The 24,769-nt window shown below is 35.2% G+C and overlaps 2 protein-coding genes across 4 annotated transcripts in view; one reads left to right on the top strand and one right to left on the bottom strand.

Moving 5' to 3' along the window:
• Positions 1–721: 721 nt before the first annotated feature.
• Positions 722–12,314, bottom strand: LOC110449128. Of its 3 annotated transcripts, none has more exons than XM_021495766.1 (4): positions 11,973–12,314; positions 3,878–4,114; positions 3,083–3,516; positions 722–2,527 (listed from the first exon to the last, which is right to left on the bottom strand). In XM_021495766.1, exons 2-4 carry the CDS (start codon positions 3,988–3,990, stop codon positions 2,403–2,405), a joined length of 672 nt encoding a protein of 223 aa, XP_021351441.1. In that variant the 5' UTR covers positions 3,991–4,114; positions 11,973–12,314; the 3' UTR covers positions 722–2,402. The 3 variants fall into 3 exon arrangements, with proteins under 3 accessions (XP_021351441.1, XP_021351440.1, XP_021351442.1); XM_021495765.1 differs by having other exon boundaries at positions 3,068–3,516; XM_021495767.1 differs by having other exon boundaries at positions 3,058–3,516.
• Positions 12,315–20,535: 8,221 nt separating this feature from the next.
• LOC110449122 overlaps positions 20,536–24,769 on the top strand; it is a 35,616-nt gene continuing 31,382 nt past the window's right edge. The window contains exon 1 of the mRNA XM_021495760.1: positions 20,536–20,966. Coding sequence (XP_021351435.1) covers positions 20,702–20,966 — 265 coding nt within the window. The 5' untranslated portion in view covers positions 20,536–20,701. The remainder of the gene's footprint in view (positions 20,967–24,769) is intronic.

The following is a 24,769-nucleotide window of genomic DNA, read 5'->3' on the forward strand; positions in this document are numbered from 1 at the left end:
TCTGCGCACGATTGTCGCGTATGTAACAGTAAGTGTGCAACAATCGACTGTTGCACCCTTACATTATTTTACGGGTTTTCAGTCTTTCCAGGGATTTTTGTTTTTATTAAAACAGTCAAAAATGCTTCATATACACTTAAATAAAGAGTCAGGTAATACTGTAAAATGCTTATTTATTATTTCGTTGGTGCAACGGAGATTATTTATTTATTTAAGTCAGAAATATTTTACTTGTCACATCATTTGTTAGAGAAGTTAAATGACGCAGTGTATCTATTATGTTTAAAAATGTGTAGCCGACAATGAAATGTCTTCTAGGAGCAGTGTCGGCCTAGGACTGTCAATATCAGATGATTGGTCGACAATATCCTGCATATGCCTCGTAGTATTAAGCTAGCGATTCTGCTTTCCTTCGTTAAGCTTTTCAAACTTATTAAGAGTCGGTTGTTATAATCTAGCTCCAGTTTCTCAAAGAATGTAAGCTCAGATTAGTTGTGTCACTCAAAACTTTTTTCAGTTCTTTCAGTTTTACACAAACCATTTTAATGCATGGAAAACATGGTCAACTATATTTTACTTTTACATATCGACTTTTTGAAGTTAAATCAAGAAAACTGAACTTCATTTCTTTCGAGAAAATGGGCCGATGACTGATGCAAAAGTTTTCGCAATTGTGATCAAGTTACAACACTGAATTATATAGATAAAATAACTCACAATATGCATCTAAAGCAGTGATGTCTACAAACCGTAGAAAAATCGATGTTTTATTGCAATATTTCAAACATGACAAATGAAAATAATAAACAAAAATAAATGTAGAAATAACCTACAATATGAATGATGTTATACACGCAGCAAAGGTATGTAGTAAACATTTTTAGCAATATTCTTAAAACTGTTTTGTCACCATCCGCTCTTAACTCATAGTAACATTGAACACTGATCTTGTCGTTTAAAATTTAATGTGTTAATTGAGGCGATCAACTCTAGAATCCGTACCGGTATCTTCAGTGATTTAGCGCCCCTCAGCAATTGAATTACACACTATTATTAATACATCGAAACAATGCAATTTACATATGATGTGTTGTATATTTATCTGGTTGATTCTAATCCTTAAATGTAATCGAAATAGAAAATAATGTGTTTATCACTGGATAAAGATGATAGATGATGTAGACTGAAAACACGATTGGTAGTTGCTCATTGAAATCTTCAACCATTCCTCGCTGTCCATTGGGAAGCTGGTACAATGTTTAACATCATTTCGTTGTGTAAATAATGAAGTCACTATGTGATATATAACATATTCGTCTAGCTCCGTCGTTGCTTCATATGGTTTAAGGTTCGAAACAAGCCCACTAAAAGATGGTATATCTGCCCTTAAGTGCAACCCTCTTATAAGTCAGATTCAAAGACCCAATTTAAATTCGGAACTTATGTATATAATTTGAATAAAATCAACTTGTGCATTAGTTATCAAAATGGAACAGAGCAAGGTCAACGTAATCAATAATTACCCAGTGGGCACATAACGTTGTACAAATGTATTTACATTGGTACAACGTTGTATCTTGGTTGCGACGTGGGCAATCGTCAGACGTCGTACCAACGCTAGAAATTGACGTTAAGGCAAAATATTAACCGGACCTATTGAATTTTCAATCAAAACTAACTGAATGCTACGAAATGACATGTTATTAAAGTTCATTCATATGCCAAAGTCAAGCCGTAGTATCGACTACGTTAACCTCGCTAGGCACCATTTGAATAGTTAATATACAAGTTCAATTATATGAATTTCTATGCTTAATCGAGTAGGTGAAAATGACGTATAAGGGGGTTTGAATAGTTTTCGAGACGTGTTTAAGGGGGCTTGATGAACCTTTAGTGATTTATAGCGATTATAATCTGATCGAATTTAGTAGGTATATGTAACAACTGTTTATCTTTTGGAGCAGCTAGATTGTAACGGTGTCCTGACCAAATTTTCGTTTCATTCTCTGGTATCTACATGTTCAGTCTTAAGACCCCCTTTATTACAATGACAATTGTTAAAAAGAAGGATGTTGCCCTCGTACAAAACCTAGTCTAACAATGTCTCAATAGCCCCTCTTGTGTGATGTGTACGTTGTTTTACTCTTATTAAAAAATGCTCATACAGTCAACAATACATAACATATTTGTAAAAATTAAGAATAAATTTAACGTTGCATTTAAAATCGTGTGCAACAAATAAATAGTTTCGTTCTCCATCCCCTTCACTTTATCCCCTTCCATCCAACACCCCGTTCCACCCCAACCCAACTCAACCCCGACATATCACAGTTATGCAATTAAATAAGAAAAAGAAAACATTGATCTGGTACTGCCATTGTCCTTTTTGCCGGTGTGTTCAATCAATTATCGGTAACTTTATTCTTCTTCCGGTTTTTGCCTGGCAGCCATAATGTCTCAAATCTGACCCGTCCACTTACTTTGTCGGTATTGTCGCCGTCCACATGTCTGTCATTAGTACCGCTCTCTGAAAGTTTAACCAAATAGATCTCATGATAATAATAATAAGATTGTGTAAAATGACAGTTTGTTATATATATTGCTTCTAGTCGTAGTTTGATTCCGAAAAATTCCATGGAATAGCGATGATTAAACTAAATACCAATGTCGTTTTTCTTGATAACATTTAAAATCTACTAATTTGCTACCAAGGGATGTTTCTAATATCTGCCAGCCATACCGAATGGACATTTCTTAAATTTATCAATCTATTCTAAACGAGGTTTCTAAAATCAAAACATGATAGCAAAATAATGTTCTTAGATGAATAAAGAAATACGTTTGATGCCTTCATTTCTGTTTTAATGGATATTACATTCTTTTTGGAGAAAAAAAATCATTGACACTAACTTATAGCATCTAATCACACTCCTGTTTGAAATTCAAAGTTTTAATTTCATTTCTTTTTCGCATTTAGTTTGTCTTTAATCATTAAATTTTGAACAACCAGACCCTAAAACACTTTATTCAGAAATGGTAACAAAAATTCTATTAAACCTTGAATTACCGGACGTTTCCACACCTGGCAGGGGTGATTGCTTCCTCATCTGTGGACGTACTATTGGAACCGATCTATCGTCATCCGATTCCACCGGAGTCACGGACAATCGAACCGGAAATTGTGTATCCAACCAATCAGATGACTCGTCTCCTGCGGTTTCTGCCGAAGATCCCCGAGCCTTCGAGTTAAGCGATATGTAGGACACCTCTCGGCTTGCATACGCTGGAGGCAGGTTACTCATCTCTATAGCGGGAGTATTCTCGCTGACCGACGGTAGGTGTTTCATCATCAATGGTCGACGTATAGGTTTTGGGAAATCATTAATGCGGAACGAACCCGGATTGGACGGCGGCTGACCGTATTCTACTACGGCCTTGTTTGAGAATAGGTCGTTCAGCATGTCCTCGTCTGACAGAGGGACTAGTGGGGGCTTCTCATCCGACCTCTCCCTGTGTCTACAATAGTGGTGAAGAAGACTTGAAGAACGGTATTCGTACATTAATTTGTGTATTTAAAGCTACAATTGTGACAAATTACTGGTGTGATAGTGTATGATATTGTGATAGTGTTATGTTAATTACACATTTAATAGATTGGTTTTTATCCGACGAGATAAATGCTTAGTAAACATAAATATGATTATGTATCAGAAATGACATGATTTTGATTCATTTATTAACAGCATTAGCAATTTGAGGGGTGATAATGTGCTGGCTTTACAATATTGCCTGGCAATACATAACTTTCTGTAGCCGGTAACCGTTACAAAATATAGTTACAATTAGGCAGGAAAACAAAACGATCTACAACACTTACCCATTTCTGACTGCCCACTTACAATACTGCCATACACAGAGGAGGATCAGAGCGACCAGCACAATTTCTGAGGCGATGATGATGACGACGTACTGCCACAGCGCCAGTCCCATCCTAATTTCTAGGAGTAGCTAAATAGTGTGGCGATGAAATATCGAAGGGGTCCACTGAACTTTTATTTGATGCTGTTTATCTTCGATTTTCTGAAAGTAGCTCAAACTGATTCAGCTGAGATATCTGAAAAAATATATGAAAATACAAATTAGAATTAATTAATGAGACAATAACATACATTTTAAACAATACTGTTTTACAAAGGTGCAGTCAATATTATGTTTATAATGAAATTGTGTTTACTGAACATTGTGCTTCCTTTCCTTTTTTGTACGTTTGACGGCGTTGCTTCATTGCCGTCATTACTTACACACTGGCGGCATTGCTTCATTACCGTCACTACTTACACACTGGCGGCATTGCTTCATTGCCGTCACTACTTACACACTGGCGGCATGGGTTCATTACCGTCACTACTTACACACTGGCGGCATCGCTTCATTGCCGTCACTACTTACACACTGGCGGCATTGGTTCATTACCGTCACTACTTACACACTGGCGGCATTGCTTTATTAACATGTACAAAGTAATTACAAGTTGAAATTGTTTATGTAATATAAGTATAAACTAGTTGACTGTATAAACTATTATAAAGACAACATTATATCCACACAGAATTTATCACAAAGTCTTAGGAAAAAAACTAGAAAAAAGCTACAACTACTGGACAGTATAAACAAGTATACTGTATACTGTAGTTCAATGGCTCTAGGTATTTAGGATATGGTAGGAAATTATTATCTGCTACGCAATATAACCTCTTACTTCGCCTTAAGACATTGCAAAACAAGTTCTCTCCGGGCTGTAAACAGTTTACTTAGAGCGTATATGTTACAAATAAAATAAACAAATATACAACCTTTGATTTAACGCCCTATCTAGCTAACATAAGCCACTCTAAAGCTCTTTACAGTACATAGATATACAATTTAATACAATGAATACAATTAGTATATACATTATTCACTACAATTTTGAGGAATTCGCAGAAGCTTCCTTATCAGGCGCTAACTACTAGTCCTATACCACCTTGCTAATATCTCCCCATGTGTGTATGCCTGTGCGTGTGTGCTGGAGATGTATTGTGTTCTGTTTGTAGTGGGACCGTACTTCCAACGGTATCATGTATAGTGCCACGTCACTTGAATGCCACAGCACAGATACCGCAACATTCACACCAGACCATTTCATACTCCGCCTGGGTTGTTGGAGTTGTGTGGACAGGAGAAAAAGACTTTCTCTGAATATTCCATGCGTACGACGACTGTTTGGAAGGCCGTAGTGTTAACCACTTGACTAATCCGCCCATTACAGCAGAATTTTTGACAGAAAAATAAGGGTGCTATAGTCTACTACTTTTATGCTGTCACTTCTGAAACCATTCATATCCTTATCATTTATTTGTCATGAAAAATGTGAACAGGTCAAAACTCACAACACCGAACGTGATAAAACAAAGCACGTACTCATTGTAGTTATTGTATCCTGCCAGAGATTGGTCTGTTGCAACATGAACAGGTGCAAGTACTTCCTGGTGAAGGCATTCTCTATATTTGAATATTTTCTAGGTAGGTAGATTGTTCATTCAAAGTATATATTGCAATATAATAATCTTAGAATGCAATAAGTTAGAATTAATATAATGATAACACATGACGTCACTTGGAAGGGAAAGAGCAAAGGGCTAAGGTAAAGTTTACTGCAATCGTACCACCTGGGCCTATCTCCACTTTAATAGGTTGTACGATTATGACATTTTAGGGTTGTTGTTTACTAAGTTGTACAGTGCATATACTATGATGTGTAATTTGTAATTGTCATATTATGTATGATGTTTTAGTTCTAATTGTTTTGAAAATGATTTGTGTATACCGTTATATTACTTCCAATGTAGACATTGCCTATACCCTAACCTAAACAAAACAAACCTGTTTTACATTTACTCGAAACTTTATGTCTGTCTATACATGTATACAACATTTGATATAACGCCCTATCTAGCTAACATAAGCCACTCTTAAGCGCTTTACAGTAAGAATATATACAATTTATACAATCAAAAGAATTAGCATGTATTAATCAATACAATTTTGAGGAATTCGCAGGAGCTGCCTTATCAGGCGCTAACAACTAGTCCTATGCCACCTGGTTAATAACCCCCTATGTGTGTATGCATGCGTGTGCGTTGGAGATGTATCGTGTTCTGTTTGTAGTGTGGCCGTGCTTCCAACGGTATCAGTTGCTATATACAGCAACGATACTGCAACATCCACCCCAGAACAGTTTATACTCCACCGGGGTTGCTATGCGTAAGACGAATTCGGGGATCGAACCCCGGCCGCCTGCGTGGAAGGCCCGAGTGTTTGTTAACTGGAGTGTTAACCACTCGACCAATCCGCCTATATACACTGACTCCATAATGTCGTTATGATTAATGGATATTTCAATCCATGTATGTTTTGTAATTTTGTTGACTGCAATCTTGCATAAGGAGAGGATATGATAAGTGGCTTGGCATAGTTATATTGATATATACAAATAGGCTGACGAATCAGAATTTCTGAACAATCTTTTTATGACGTCATAGTTTGACAGACCAATAAACGGTCTCCTTTCGAGTTAATAGACAATGGAATCAGTGTGGTGTAAATATCACGGCCGCCATGTACCACTGTAATTGAGTAGATCTATACCTAGCCTTCGACGAAAAGCTAAGTGTATCTGTCATCGAAAACCGCAGAAATTGAAGGATTCCTGTCTGCACCCTCATATAAATTTGCGCAATGTTCAATTTTAACTTCACAATACTGGATATAAGTTTGATTTTATTGTACGTAACAGAGCTAAAACTTGGGATACGTACTTCGTCATTGCGCTTTAAGATAACCATGCGTGGCGTGCACTGGGGAGGGTTACGTTGGTATTAAGCTGGATTTACCACATCCAGGGGTGCCTGCCCGAATACAACGCAAATACGCCACTCTAGATACCATTAAAGTCTATTTAAGGATAGCGTCCTATGTGATCTATAGCCCCTTACAGATCCCCCTCCTCCTCCTCCTTTAACGCCCTGAGAGACCCGCATTCCGCGCTGTCGACCGCTCTCTCAGACCTTCCCCTACAGATCGGAATGTCCCAGTCACGAGTTAATTTTTCAATAGACTGACAGAAAGCGATCTAATTGAAGTATGGTAGAGCCTAAGACGGAAAAAGGTTTTCCGTGTTAGCTTTTAGATTAGACATGCTGACTTTAAACCCATAACTGTTAATGCATGCGTAATATATGAAAATGAACTTTGAGTGATATAGATATTTATCAGCATGTACATGACCCAAGTATCACAACACTCAATCTAACACGAAGATGACATTAATATATATATAGTAACACAATTAGTCCACATAAGACAGGGTAAGCCTTTAGTGTTAGGTTATACAGGTTCCGGATGGGAATTACCCAACTAACAGATTTACTCGCAATGTTGTAGGTGTTGGTATTTGAATGAAAATGAGCTATGCTTTGTAATTCGTTTTTTTTTTGTAAGGAAATCCCCCTAAAATGTATTCCGTTGCCAGAATGTTATAAGTAGTAAGGCTGCCGAATATATGCCTCATGTTATAAAAGCTTTCGGTTGGTCATATCCTAGCAAAAATAGAAAAAAATGTATTGCTTTAAAAAGCAATGCATTTTTTTCATCACTAAAAAAGAGTGGAAATAAAATAATGAAAATATTTGTTCTCCAGTTTCGTTGATAGAAACTGTTTAAACAATAGAGCAATTATTTTCCCCATTGGTAATGATAGTGATTATAGATAAAAACAACAAAGGAATAGCACAAACACATGACAATAGTTAACAAGAAACCACACACATACAACCGAAGGTAAAAACGGCTACTCCAGAAGGATCAACGTTTCCTGAATCAAATTTGTCATCAGCATCAACATAAAAGGTATGACATGGTAAATACAAGAATTCCGGTAAAAATGATTCATGGTGTATTTTGCTAATTACTACCAATTATGAGAAAAAATAGCGTTGACCAGAGTTCACTAATTGACAAACCTGTTATAAAAAAGTTACAACCTATATGTCATTACATATAATTCTCTTTTAGGTGTTAAAAGTACATATACAACAATACATTTGCAATTAATTTTATTCACATTCATTCAAGTTCTGGAATAAACCTACTGTTGTTAAGGTTCAACCACAATATTCATGGTTAGAGCTTCAATATCTGACAAACTCCATGTTATGCCGTAGGATATGGATAATATAGTGTATAAATCACGTTTGTACATAAAATTGAAGTAGCAGCTGTGGGTGCGTGATTTTGTTTTTCTTGTCGAAATGGTTTAAAAGTCAACGTTTGTGATATTTTTGTAGTGTTTTTTTATGTTAAATAGAAGCCAAAAATAAATCGTGCTTTTTTCGTCATTTTATTTTCTAAAATTGAAATTGAGTGTCTTTGGGGTAAAATATTTATTATCAAAATATCATCGTGATAAGTTTTCTAATGAGAAATGCCTAAATTAGTATCGTTTAGCATTATACATCTTTATTACAATAACGAACTTGCCATTGCACATATACGTTGAAGTAAAATACGACACACCATGAAAATCTACTCTGTATGTATGTATCCACATGTGCCTGTACGCATATCCCACGGTGAAATTAAAATTGTTTTTAAAGTTACTTAATGTAACATACAGGTGTTAACAAGTTTAGTTCCTGGGGTTGGTAATGTACAGAACGTACGTGAATATCCTGATGAATATCTAAATTCAAATTTCGATTGAAGAAATATTGCATCAGTGACGGACTACAAATCTGAATATCACATCAGTAAGCGAACGAACTGTAGGTCACGGCAGGGTAAAGCTATGCGGTTATACAAAATGAATTTGCACCAATATATCTTATCTAGTATATAATATCTTATCTAGTATATAATATCTTATCTAGTATATACTATCTTATCTAGTATATAATATCTTAAAATGTTGAAATTTACAACTTAAACTACGCATTGAATGATAGTGATAATAGATAAAAACAACAACAAACACATGACAATAGTTAACAAGAAACCACGAAGGAAAATTCGGCTACTCCGGAAGGATCAACGTTTCCTGAATCAAATTTGTCATCTGTCATTATATATTTTATCTAAATAAGGAAAGCTTGTACATATGTAATATAGCAATCAGGTAATGATGATGATCATAAATTTTGTCAAACATACATCATTTTGTAGTTTAATGATTAACAGCCAAGACATGTCCAGAAAAACGGGTTCTGAACACTGTAATACTGTGTGACGTAATAGCCATAGACAAAAGAGGTATGTTATTGCTATGGCAGGGCAGTTTAACACTGTATCAGAAATATCATACTTACGTTATATGTATACCCCCTCCCCCCACACACATACACACACACACACACACACACACACCATACCCCACCCCACCCGTAAATACTGTAATACGAGCGTCTTAACCATGTCTGATATGTCCCTCCGTAATTAATGTTACGCACATGTGATTATCTAACGTAAGTAACGCGTCCGTGGTAACATTTGTTTACACCGACACGTTACCAAACAAATACAAATCCAGACACGAGTGATGTGAAAATGTATAAACAATGCCATCAACAGCCCCACACACAACGTCAGATTCCATCTATAAGCCTCCAGTGGATAGCCACCTGCTAATCTAACGACGTTGTCCAGGATACCGTGTCATTTCCACAAACTGTACTAGGGTATCCGTGATACAGACTACGCTCACATTGGAAGCGAGTAATTCTACTGACAAACCCAAATATCTGTTCCGAAATTGTCACTTAATTTCCAATGTAACAGTTGAAATGACAGTGAACGTGAAAACATGTCTATCTATTTAACACCGACATGCAATTCGGTCCTTTCAAAATGTTTACACTACGTGTATTGTTTTTAAAATGATATCAGAGCGGAAATTAAATAAGAAAAAAATATAATAAACATGAACCCTCCACATCTCAAGGCGAGGACAGGTGCTCGGAAGATAAGTTTCTCCGGTCGCTACATAAGCACGTAGCACGCACGATTCCATAGTGAATCATTAATGTAGGGTATGCTTGTCTATCATTAATGTAGGGTATGTTTGTCTATCATCAATGTAGGGTATGTTTGTCTATCATTAATGTAGGGTATGTTTGTCTATCATTAACAACCGCAATGACATGTAGTTTAAAAACTATATTTCTGCCTACATTCAACCTAACAAATGAAAAACATAGGAAAGGTTTCGGTAACGCTAACGTTTTCAAACGTGACATCATTTCAGTAAAACGTGACATCATAAAATGTATGCTTTTGATCAACAGAAGAATATCTTACTACAAATGACGTCACTCCACGATTGAGTCACTTAACTGTTTTCAGTTGGCATTGATAGCCATTTTTAATTCCAATTGGAAATGACAAACTTAAATTGATTATTGATACCAAATGACTTAAGTTCGATACTACAATTAGCCATTTTCAAAATAATTTAATAAATTAAATAAACTAATAAAAAAAACATTTTTTTTTGATAGTGAACGTATCATAAATATCCATAATTAGTTAAAAGAGCAGTCATCGTCCAGAGGTGGTATCTAATGTTACAAGTATGACGCCACATTCATAATGACGTCAACAATAGGGCGATGGCGTTCAAAGTTCAGATAAATGTCTATGAAAAGTATCAAATGGATTTTGGATGGTTGTATAAAGACAATGTCATGCATTGATAAATGTAAAAATAATTAAAAAAACACCATTGAATGCCGTGAAAAAATTGCCAACAACTTCTTTCCTGATATATTCTTTGTTAATTTGTACACGATCAAGAAAATCTAAATTCCCTCGGGGTAACTGCAATATATATACCCTGCTAAATATAAGGTGCGTCGTTATTCCGGGATAAAAGGTTGTAAAAAAAAACAGTCTATGTTTCAATTTCTTAAAGCAATATGATATATTTTTGAATAAATTCAAATGTCACCATTTTGGTGTTCATTTTCTTCTATTTGGTAGTTCGAGAAGAAAAACAAAATAAGCTTTTTGTTTATCGTGGATAAACTATTTTCTCACGTGGTCAAAAGAAATAAAAGTGTATAAAGACAAGTTCAGCGGAAATATACCTGTAATCAATCTGAGAACAGACGCACGTCCTTTTGTTTATAAGTCGATTGATATTGACCCACAACTGTACTTGTTTTTAATACAATAAGCAGACTAGTTCCACTTGTAAATAAATGTCCAATAATATTATATAGGTTTTCTATTCTTCTTGAAGCGTTTATTATCGTTTTCTAATTTGATTTTGAACGTCAACATCGAAATATATATTAGACAGCATAGTTCACCTCCCTTATCTCAAACCAGTAATACATCTGTCCTTTCACGTGCACATTTCTAATTCATTGTGAAGAATATAACGTGTCCATGCTCTATTGTAGTTACCAGATATATTCTACAGACAACACGTAACATACTTATAATTAACAGATCCACTGTATATCACATATAACAACAAATATGCTATGAATTATATTAAACAACTTATATCCGATGCGCTATCTAAACAACAGATAAACTGTAAACCACATTAATTTCCCGAATAATAATTATCACGTTTCTGCTTCCCTTAACTGATTTTAAAGATATGTGTTGTAGTGTTCGAAATAATATTGGTGAGAAATAGAGGTCAATTCCAGACACGAATTAACGTGGAAATATATACCAGTTAAATATAAGTTATTTGATATAAACATCAAGGCTATGAGTTAAAACATAAGTATTGTTTACAATAAACCAAAATCAGTCTATCATATTTATATATATAGATAATTTTTAGCATTTAAACAAATGATACAAAGAAGGATGACATCAAATATGTAATACGACATCTAAAAGACACCACGTACAAAACTTACCTTTGTATTTTGCCGTGCTCTATATGTGATGGCTTACTTGGAATCCTGTCACCCCTGTCTCACTGTGGTGTTCTTTTAACACGTTAAGTGACTGCTGTGTAGCTTTTACGTTGTCAGTCCTCCCCACGTATGCATGCACACATGCACCCCAATGCCCTTTCTTAATACCACGTGGCAGGTTTGTACCTTTATCGTGGGATAAAGATAAAGCTGAACTTCTCTATAACTGCAACAAAATGCTTTGTTGATAGTTTCAGACTTTTCCCCGTTATCGGGGTTTCCATAAAGCAATATCCCAGGTGTGTTTACCCAAAGGTTATCGGTAGAAATATGTATCGCTGTTATTCGAAGGTAGAGCCCTTTGATATCACGTGATGTTGACGTCATGATCATATTAACCTTTTTTTCTGTCAGTAATAACTTAATGAAGTACAATTTTGGTTAGACCTGTGATTACGTTCCGTTTTAAAAAGTATACTTTCATTACACCTGCATTACATAATTACGAATGTTTAATGAAAGGATGTTAAATCGTTTGTCAACTATCCAAACGAAAAGATAACGTTTACAGAAAATGACCCTATATGAGATTCTCGTTGCTATTTGAAGTAGGGGGTGATGGTGCTAATTTGATAAGGATGTGGGTCAGTTTGCCTAATTAGATAAAGCGGGTGGAACTTTTAACTTAAATAACTTCTCGTGGTCCTATTCTTATCAACAGGTAAATAATTCTTCTGGAACACAAGTTGACCCGCTAATATATGAGTTTACACAAAGCCAGATTTTTAGGAAATAAGCGTTTCATTTTATATTTACAATGTATATAAGACAACAATCCTATTTAAACTCTCTCCGCAAAATGTCGAGATGGTAGCCTCAAGAGATGTTTTATGTTGAAATATGAATATTTGTTATTAAGGTTTAACACTTACAGTTTACATGAGTAGAAAATAAAAGGTAAAGGTTATATCCATGTCTTTAGGTTATACTATCTGGTGGCAACGAAACGTTACATGCCAACATTATTCAAATATATTTTACTTTAAACATGTGGCTTCTATAATCTAACAATCTATATTTGTATCAGTCAGTCCTTACCGCTGTTTTGCATATAAACAAGAAACATATACATGTACTCCACGGTACCAACACAACATTTATTTAAATAGAAAAACATAAACCACAGCATAAACACAAAATAACAAAACCAGAACTTGTAGTAGATACAAAAATCTAAAACTAAAAAGGATTTCTGCTGATCATAGTATTTATTTTGAATTGGATATTATCATTAAAAATGGACTCCGTCACTTTATAATACGGTACCGGCACCATATAATACGACAACATTTCCTTTTTTTTTTCTTTTTAAAATCAGAATGTCTTCGAAATTGATTCGGTTTCCCCTGTTCCTATAACTATGTGTTGACTATTACAATAATCCAGGCATGATTTACCTAATGCTTGATAAATGATACCATGACAACCTAATCATAATGACATACACTATCAAAAATCAGGCGCATTTTTCTAATTTATTCATTTAAATGTCCAAATTTTTCTTTGCGAAAAGTTATCTTTTAAATCTTTTTTATTTAATTCAAATGTACTCGATCACAATTTTAGCGACATCTTTCAAATCGATAGAGGATTTTAGAGAGTTTAGGCAAAACAATTTACCTCAGAAAACATAGGTGATTTACTGATTTATCGGCTAAGCGGTATGTATCATTGTATTAACATTCCGGACTTAACACATCTTAAATATTAAACAGAACCAGGGTTTACACTCCATACCCTTCGACTCTCTCTGACGTATACATAGCTTGCATCCATGCCAAACCACGACCAGTCTAATTATAATATGATATATAGACATCGCAGATACTTGTCAAAAAAGGAGCTGAGGAATGCTTCTATCAGAGCTCATAGTCAATTGATGGCTTAAAATGCATTATATCTCAGCCAATGAAGTGTATTTTAAAGTGTTCGTGACTTTAAAAAGAATAAAACCCTTTGTTGATGTCTATTTCAGTGCAGAGTGCAATCGTTTACCTACAAAGAATTAGGGATAAAACGTTCGCGTGAAATCTATTGCAATTTTACGATAAAGAGTTGAATCCATGTTCCTTTACCAACGGGGACAGGTGCGTGTGGAGCTGGAGTAGCCGTACGTGGCTTACCGACATATTTGGTATTTTATCGCAGGCATTTGTCATCCATAGGGAAATGATTACGTATCAAAGCTTTTATAAAAATACTGATTAATCATCTACATTTGTATTTAAATGCCATTAGATGTATTCAGTGACTTAATATCTGGGACCCATTGTTTTATGGCAAAAGAAATTCTATAAGTAATTTTAAAGAACATCAATATACTTGAAAATCGTTCACGTATCATCAACAAATCATTAATCATACTTAACAACACAACTACAGCGTAATGTAATTTTGCCTCTCAACATCACCTGAATGACTTTTAAATGATATGATGAACGTGTGTAACGCATAGCACGGCACATAGTATAGACTTATTTATCTTTCTTCTCAACCGCTTATCCACCAAACAATTTTCGGTAGATGTTACGTAACAGTTACACAATACCGCGGAAACGTTACTCTTTAATTTTGTATTAATTATGCATCCATATTCCAGGTTATTTACTACGGTACAGTGGCGCTTCCACCTTTATAGCCGACCACAAGGTTCTCCCTCTTGTTGTTGGGCTCAAAACGTCATTGGCATATTTTGTGCAAATCATTACAAAATCTACAAATTGAAACAAACTCGGCCTTATAAGCTACATACAATGTACATATAAGTGCCTCATAGCATATCATGAAACATGTTCTTTTTGAGAACCTGCATTTACTATGTCCTAGGAAATTTGTTTATACTGAGATTGCCTTCAAGCCAACATAGTGTTTTAACGGCAGAAAGTCTTTATCAAACAACACAATATTGCCCTGCATTTGAATAATTAATTGATTTTATGAGGGAAACATTATATCCATTATATTAGACAGTGCCAATGATTCTTACATACACTCGACAAGTGCTGAGGATGCTATCATAAAACAGAAGACGGTGTTTGATTTGATTTACACGTGATTACTCGTTGTGAAGTTCAGGAAGCAGTGATACAAATGCCATGTCTTTGTTCAAGCCATCATTAAATAGCACTTAGTAGCTTGCAATCTTAAGTAAAAACAAAACACAAGTCTGTATTTCTTGACTCCAATGATCACACTTCTGTTAAGCAACCTTTCCGGATACCGAATGATGAAAAGGATACGGATCCGCCTTGTTTGTATAAGACTTTGAAGTCAAACGAAAATCCGTGTATCTTCCAGTTGCTCAACCAAGCCACTAACTACACTTCATACTACCATTCCCCGGTACATTCACTATTTAATATAGGTTACATTCGTATTGTCACGTTAAAAATAATGAAACGTGAATTTTAAATAAACCAAAAGATTGATTAATCGATCTTAAGTATCTATTTAATGTTTCATCAACAGAATATTTGACTTGTTTACTTTATATGCTATCATGCCTTAAACTCAAATAAAGGAACTCTTAGGTTCACTTATCATGAGAGCTTTCTTTTCCAAGAAAGGCGAACGACGATATATATATATGGTAACAAAGGTCTTTTAATTTTTTTTGTTAAAAACGCGAATTCAATGGCGAGCTTATTAGAAATGGTAACAAGTCCTGCAATTCACTTTCAGATATATCATCGATGTGCTGTCTTCAAACAGCAAACTATTCATTTACCACGTCAATCATATATACCAGCCTGCACTTGAAATCAAAGTAACAACCAAATCTTGAACATCAGCATTTTTTTCACCGATCTTTCGGCTTACTACGTTTAAAGATGTATGATAAGTGTGACGATATCCCGATCGAGAGCTTTCCCTTTCTTTATATTTACATCCCTGCTTCCCCAACCAACCTTGTGTACATGTTGCAGTTGATTCGGTAATTAAATGCTTGCTCAAAATAAAAAGATGTCCGTAATCAATTAAGATGGCGACTGCTGACGGACTTAAACCTACAACACCGGGTTTCGAGAAAAGTGTTATGGTCGGCATCGTGATCTTATTAGGAAATATGTTACTTCTTACGTTATATCAAGGTCGATGTTTTTCATAGCACTCATTAGTTTGTCTTGTTGTTTAATGGTCAATTATCCGGTTCTCACTTCGGGGACTTTACTTTCCTTAGACTTGAACAAGATTTGCGTGGCGGGTGTCGTTGATGAAACAGAAACCGCCTACCCTTCTGAATCACCTACCATCACACCAGCAACACTGGTCTATTTCTCCTTTATGTTATCAAGCTTTAAGTTCCCCGTATTTATCTTTCCTTTACTCATGTTGTTTTATGTTATTTGATTTTTTACATATGTATTCTGTTTAGTGTTTTACAGATTTGTTGCATTTATCATTTGTAACGACTTTTGATAATATAATTATTACATTTAAATAGTTCGGTATGACTTTATCCATAACTATAGAAGAAATAAAGTGGTAAGTAAAATCCTAATACCCTTAAGTCATTATGACGTGGTATATTCATATGATTTCATCTACATATGTAGGTAGGTGCTAGGTATGGAAAAAATAAAGTGGTTCCAGGGGAAAACATAAAACCACATAGTCATTATGGCGTGATGTAAACGGCTTTTCCCTATTCTCCTAAGACACTTTAATCTGCACTTTAGTAGTGCAGTTATTACAGCACTGACTCTCTTGGAGGCAAAATATCTCCTTGACATTATAACATATCATATCGACTGACAGGTAAAGCACAACGTAATTACACACATTTCGATTAGTTTGTCGCTCGTGCGTGGTAGTACCATGTTACGACAAGTGCTTTTCGATTACTGAAAATCAAATTGAGCCTTTGAATAACGATATCAAATATTTGATAATGGCTCTTGAAATGAAGTATAATTCGATGTTTGTTTTTTTCATAAGTAACACTTTAAATCAAAAACTCGTGCATGCTTGGGATTGTCTGTCTAAAATTGCTTATAATCATGATAAATAGTTTGTTTTGTTGTTTGTGGTGTTAACGGTAAGTATAATTTATAATATTAATGTCTTAATCAAAGGCTATGCAAGCTTATTAAAGGTGCTGTAATCCTCAAATTTACAATAATATCATTTTCTTGCAAGCAAACCTTTAATATTTTCTTTTTATATTTTGCTCTTATCAACAAATGTCAAATCCTTTTTTCTTTTTAACTTTTATTTTGTTAGTGCTTAGTGTAATATATTATCATATGATTATATGAGAAACGTATTTTGTGTGATGGAAATATATAATGTGTTTAATTTTTGTGTAGTAAATTTAATAGTGTTGCTTGCTCCCCCCCCCCCCCCCCCTCCAATAAATACAACGTTTATTTGTCTTCATATATGAAACCAATTTGATCTTCATTTTATTTTAATGTAAGTCTAATTCTAACACATGTCTATGAGTAAGCGGCTAGTACACTCACGTAGGTAAACAAAACTCATTGTAATGTCAGAATTTAGACAATCAAGATGATGTCATGACATTATGACGTTGCACTTAAACAATAAACATGTTATACATTTGTAATATAACTGTCTTATATAACATATATAAAGGCTGGTCAAAATCCTGAAAATTGTGAGGTGATTTTAAACAAAGAGGAGTATTAACACGCCTAAATGTATGGAATATATGGTTAGTGTAAGCATGCATAATAAATAACCCATATTATTGTAATACAATAAAAAAAAACACTTTAATTTGAATGAAGTACATGCATAAACATAATGTTGTTATATGATAACATTTGTAATGCTTTATTAAAATGAATAGTGAAATAGCATGCATCAATGGGAATAGATGCCAGATTTCTGGGTAGTTAATCAATAATTAACACCGAAGCGAGTTCGATGAGGGGCATTACTTGCCGTCTACACTAAAAATTCAGTAAGAACTAAGACTTATTTGTATAAAAATACACTGACCAGACAAATGCATATGCTAGATTGAGGTTGAAATAGCATATAAATGTGACGAAATTTAAAAATAAAAATAATGTAAAAAGGAATAAATGAAAACAAAAGTAATGAAACAAAACCAAAACAATTCAGAAAAAAAGAGACAAAAATTAACAAGTTTGACATCAATTCGCATTGCAAATGACAACAACCGGAACCAAGGTGACATCAAGCAAAACACATAAATCTTCACAAAAAAGCACAGGCGAAATTTACCGATAAGTGAGAGTGTATTGCTAAGTATGTTTGACAGCAAATGTGTAGGAATAAACGTGGGATCAAATAGAGTAAACCACGGACATAAAACAGATAAAATGCATCAGGGACAATCTTAAGTAAAATAAAATTAATATATTGAAGTGTTTAGCTAAACCTACTGTACACTACTCACACCCCTGTCGGTGACATTGGACTCGTGTAAGTGAATTTATATCAGGACAACTCTTACAAGATATGGGGGTGTCAGAAATCAGGTCAGGAAGGGCGACTCTGAAAGAGATGTTAAGAGGTAAAACAGCAAATGTGATGGTGAAGGTCCAGTAGGGGGTTTAACTAAAAGGGCTTTTTTCAAAAGATAGTTAAGTCGATGAGTGATTTAATAAAAGGATTGTCAGAAGGTATTGATTAATTATTTGATAATGTATTATTTTGTCAACTTTTTAATTCGTGAAGGAGAAAGGAGCAACTTTCAATTTTATGGCGTATTAACTATGAATAGGAAAAAAAGAGGCATGATATAATGAAAATCAGAAAATGAAAGTGAGACGACATTTATCTGATGCTTATATAATTCTTGTTTAACTCAATTAGTGGCTTAATTGTATGACAGATTATCGAAATACCAATTATAGTCACAAGAGTGACGTCATAAATATTGCTTATCGAAATGTTATGGATGGGGATCAATCAGCATTTGATACGTTAAGTATGAAACTTATTCTGTCCCGATATCGCCATTCCGCATTATGTTGTATAAATGGCAAGAGACATTTTATATATTTTCGTCGCTTAGTCCTCTCTCCAGAATATTTTTTACTTATCCTCAAAATCCGAATTTAAAAGATATGCACAGCTAGATGTCGACTTCTGTGTTATCAAAATCAATCAAAAAGAGAATTCAAGTACTTGTTGTTTTAATATACAAAGCAAGAAAACGTGAACTTTTACCTTTCAGTTATAATAAAACCAACATACTCTAGAAACCAATTAAGCATTCGTACACAAACCCTCAAAGCATGTAAACTGTCGTCTAAAGGTGTATCGATAAGAACGACGAGAGTAATATACATGCTATTTGGTATCACTATTTCTTTAAATAAATGACATACATGTCCCAACAGCGGGATCGGTTGTATCTAGTGAATCGTGAGAGATCCAACATGGAATCGTATGTAGACATCCAAAAATCCCCACAGAGAATGTACTGCATGTTAGGGTGAAAGCTTAGACGTCCAGTTTGTCCACTTCAGGTCAATTACTGGGCGTCAACACGGTTAAGTGTTCCTCCTACGTCACAGTTGATAAGGAGATAACTTACATTCCTTTGTTAAATTATAACACAAAGTTATGAAATCAACTTTTTGATATTTTTAGACTATGTAAGTAGTGCCGTCATTACAATAAAATTATGATTACACAGAGAAAAAAACAAACGTCCAGTATAGACTGAGCATATGAGTGTAATATATCTATATCTATATCTAGATGAGTAACTGTAGAAAACATGTGTAAAATATAACGTTAAGAATATAATGTGTTTCAAAGCGAATTTGTTTTATATTTTATTGCTCATTTGATCAATAATAAATAAATATATTAAATAATAATTAAAAAACATTAAAAATCAATCAAATAAACAAACAAAACAAAAAGGGTTTTAGGCGTTTATTGTACGTGTTTGTTTCTTTTTGCTTTTATTTAATATTCTTAAAGGTTTCATGAAAATATACAACATTTGAAGCAAATAACATCTTACGGGTTGTATGTTTTACGTCTGTTCACTAACCCGTCAACGCTTACTTCCCCCCGCTGCACGACCTGCATTAAAGCTAGCAGAAAACATATCTTTCGCGCAAAAACAATGAAGAACATACAATAACATTATTAAAAAAATATGAATGAACTACAACTGTTAAATGTTTCTTGTTTTGCGTATACATCGATAACAATGGTATACATAATGATCGTGTACATACGTGCATACGGAGCTTAGCCACTCGTGATTCATACCTTAAGTGTTGGGATAAACGCATTGTCATTCAATGATACCTGCAGCGAAGAATAATAAATCTTTATCAAACAACTGGAATTTAGGAAGAAAGTGGCATTAATAGACGCATTAGTCATTTCACAAAAACCGATAATAATGTTGCGGTCTGTTGAAAAATTCCCTAAAACACCGTAGTGTCACGTGTTGATTCGAACTTGATAAGGCGAATGGGAGACCGTTACTGTTCAAACAGGACCACGGCTTGGCAACTACAACCACTGGTGTATAGGAAACAGTTTACCATTACAAAATAGCTGTTTCATAATAGTGCTGGACAAACGGAACGTTACCGAATACAAAAGTATAAACTACAATATTCTTCTTTTTCAGACGAGAATAGGTTAAAACAATCTTTATCTTATTTCAGTCGTATTTATCATAAGACAAATTAAACTGGACAATGTTTTACAAACTTGTGCTTCTATCCTTTTTGATAATTGGAAATTTTACCAACGTAATAGGATTTTACCCGAATCAGTATGCCTCGTTTTTGAAAGGAAATGACTACACACTTGCAGACATTACCGAAATTGGTATTTTACAAGCTGTAGCAACGTACTTCGAGGGTGTACCTCCGCCGGGAAGCAGTTCTAACGTCGCAGCAGGGTCTCTCACCAGTATCGTGGACATAACAGCTAGAAAACTCTACAGTGCTTATTACGGCAGTAAGTAGGATTGTTGTATCATCACGTACTTCACAATAGTTTCTTAGATATTCCTATTGTTATCAATATTCCCATGGCTATAATTTTATATACTTTAATTAAACCTTTATCAATGTAGTTTGTACTAGAAATCTTTTGTATGTCTATTTTGAATGTATTCGATGATAAAATATATAACATATTCTCTATACTACTTTATCTCTCTGTATATATATATATATATATATATATATATGAATGTATGAACTGTGTGTATTTTCTTCTGGAAAGGGATTTAATACCTGGGCCTAATCCAATTGTGTCATAAATGCAATAAAATTGATTTGAAAAGAAAAATAATAACATAATTATAATTAGATGATTCAGGCAGGTAACTACTTTGTATTGCTTCTAATTGAATCGAAGGAAAACAATGTATGACTCCTGCTTTTGGGCATACCTCGAGCCGATGACATCAGGATCAAATCGCCTAGTCGCGAAATACCAGCAAATATTACTGTCACATCTACTTGGCCTCCTTAAAAGATTCTTTAATGTTGCAATGGTCAACGGACCGGTAACCTCGACATGATCATATGAGCAATCGTCTATATCTGATTTATATGAGTATCTAGATCGCAATGTCTATAGATATACACATGGATAGGAAATGCATAACATTTTGATGTAACAATTGAGACATGAATGTAATCATTTTAACCTTAAAGTTGAAACGAAATATTGAAGCACAGACAACGGAGGAATCTTATAAGAGGTGGTAGTAATGTAATGATAATATACATATGTTGAAGCTGGTATATATTGACTCTGTAGCTTGTTGTCTTAGTTTGTAAGTTCCGGGCCTAGATGGGGCAGTAGTTGTAAAGTTATTTTTTCCAAAGTTATTTGTGTGTCTATATTGCAAAAGAAAACACTAGTATATTTATCTGAAGTTTTAGAAAATGAACTTTCTGTCGGCATTGTACTGAGTGTGTATGCATAACTATTAAAAGTATTGCAAATATAAAAAAATATATAAAAATGATCAGCTCCATATAGCAATATATATGTAGTCAGTGCTTCCAATAAATAAATGCCAAGAAGATGAAAATTGAAGAGCCACGCAAGGTAATAGAAATAACACAGCCTCGATGACTTAACATTTATTTAGTGGCTGTCTACTTATCTTATAGACCCGTGTTTGACTCAAGTACAGCCTCACAGAGGACGAAACACAGAAACCGACTCACCTGTAATCCTTAACATCTAGGGCAGTAAACCCGACAAGTAATTAGCCCTAGGGAACGACTTTTTCCATTAAGATATTTAATCTCAATTAGCTTGATGTCAGATATATCTGTATGATTTGTATATACTAACGCTCGTGAGTCAGTGAAGGACCTGTATGCTATTTACTTTATTACACCAATACTAAACCCTCATAAAGTCAATGTTTATTGTGGACATGCACAATTATATAGGGATTTTACGATGTACAGATGGATAAGTTGTAGAACAGTTAATCGGTATACAGGAAGAAATGTTAAAAGAAATATTACAAAAAAAGGAACTTGAAATAAAAATAGCCGTACGAAAAGTGGCAAAGACAAATAGGGGGGTAACACCTATACAATATTGACATGTTCGATTTCGACCATAGTTCCTCGAAACGAACATTTCGACCATTGTTCCTCGAAATATTTGACATCTTTCAGATAAAAAAAAATACCCATTTAATTTATTTTACAAGAAAACCCAGATTAACCCTGATTTAGTTTAAGTACAATAAATCATGACTTGGTATGGTCGTAAGTTACCTTTTGTTAAATGACGTAATAGTTGTACAATTTAACGCGGAACACAGTTAAACAATGTACCTTTTCATGTCTTATTTACTTGCCAATTTAGCGGTAAAGGTAGTTTTTGTATATATCAACTATTTAGTCTAGTCAAATAATTCCCTTAAAGTTTGACATGAGTTGTAAATTTCGTTTAGTATTGAAGCAATTAAGGAATACAAAGGGTGTAAATTTCAATTGTCATTTCAAGTCCAAGGTCCTAGGTAGACACTAACTCCTTTAGTGATGTTACCCTTCTAGGGTAGACACGAACTATGGTGGTATTACAAAGCTTTATCGGGTAATCAAGCCTTCATGTGAGATCACATGTCTTTAGTAGACAAATCCCCAGGTGATATTTCTTGTTTCAAGTAGACAACCCTTCGTGTGATATTATCTGTCTAGGAAAGACACAACTTCGGGTGATTTTTCAAACCTATATCTGGTAATAGAGCCTCCTGGTGATATTACAAGTCTTTGGTAGACAAACACCCAGGTGATTCTAGCTGTTTCATGTAGATAACCCTTCGTATGATATTATCTGTCTGGAAAAGACACGACCTCGGGTGATTTTCAAAACGATATCGGGTAATCAAGCCTCCAGGTGATATTACAAGATTGTGGTAGACAAACCCCCAGGTGCTACTATCTGTTTCTTGTAGAAAACCATTCGGATGATAATATCTGTCTGGGAAAGACAAGGCCTCGGGTGATTTTCAAAAAGATATCGGGTAAGCAAGCCTCCATGTGATATTACAAGATTGTGGTAGACAAACACCTAGGTGCTACTTTCTTTTTAATGTAGACAACCCTTCGTGTAGTACTATCTATCATGGATAGACCATCTCTCCGATTACACTACCTGTCTCAGAGATACTACATGTCTAAAAAAGACTCTTTGCTTTTTACATATTTATTGTCCCAACTTCGAGTAGATGTTTATTCAGAAGTTACACCAATTTGTCAACGCCTTCCCGTCTTAGACCATTAGACCTTTCAAAACCTTGCCTTAAGTGATATCACCCCTGGGATAGATTAGCCCTTGGGGTATATTACCTGTCTGGGTAGACAATGCCTCGGGTGGCATCCCCCTGGGGTAGACTAGCCCTTGGGTTATTTTACCTGCCTGGGAAGACGAGACCTCGTGTGGCATCACCCCTGGGATAGACTAGCCCTTGGGTTATATAACCTGTCTGGGTAAACAAGACCTCGGGTGGCATCACCCCTTGGGTAGACAAGACCTTGGATGATATTACCTGTCTGGGTAAACAAGACCTCGTGTGGCATCACCCCTGGGGTAGATTAGCCCTTGGGGTATATTACCTGTCTGGGAAAACGAGACCTCGGGTGGCATCACCCCTGGGGTAGACAAGACCTTGGATGATATTACCTGTCTGGGTAAACAAAACCTCGTGTGGCATCACCCCTGGGGTAGACTAGCCCTTGGGTTATATTACCTGTCTGCGTAAACAAGACCTCGGGTGGCATCACCCCTGGGGAAGACTAGCCCTTGGGTTATATTACCTGTCTTGGTAGGCAAGACCTTGGGTGGTATCACCCCTGGGGTAGACTAGCCTTTGGGTTATATTACCTGTCTGGGTAGACAAGGCCGCGGGTGGCATCACCCCTGGGATATCCTAGGCATTGGGTTATATTACCTGTCTGGGTAGACAAGACCTTGGGTGGCATCACCCCTGGGGTAGACTAGGCATTGGGTTATATTACCTGTCTGGGTAGACAAGATCTTGGGTGGTATCACCCCTGGGATAGACTTGTCCTTGGGTAATATTACCTGTCTGGGTAGACAATGCCTCGGGTGGCATCACCCCTGGGGCAGAACAGCCCTTGGGTTATATTACCTGTTTGGGTAGACAAGACCTCGAGTGGCATCACCCCTGGGATATACTAGCCCTTGAGTTATATTACCTGTCTGGGTAAACAAGATCTTGGGTGGCATCACCCCTGGGATATACTAGCCCTTGGGTT

Source organism: Mizuhopecten yessoensis, unplaced genomic scaffold, assembly GCF_002113885.1.
Source record: "Mizuhopecten yessoensis strain PY_sf001 unplaced genomic scaffold, ASM211388v2 scaffold4505, whole genome shotgun sequence".
NCBI classification, from domain to species: domain Eukaryota; kingdom Metazoa; phylum Mollusca; class Bivalvia; order Pectinida; family Pectinidae; genus Mizuhopecten; species Mizuhopecten yessoensis.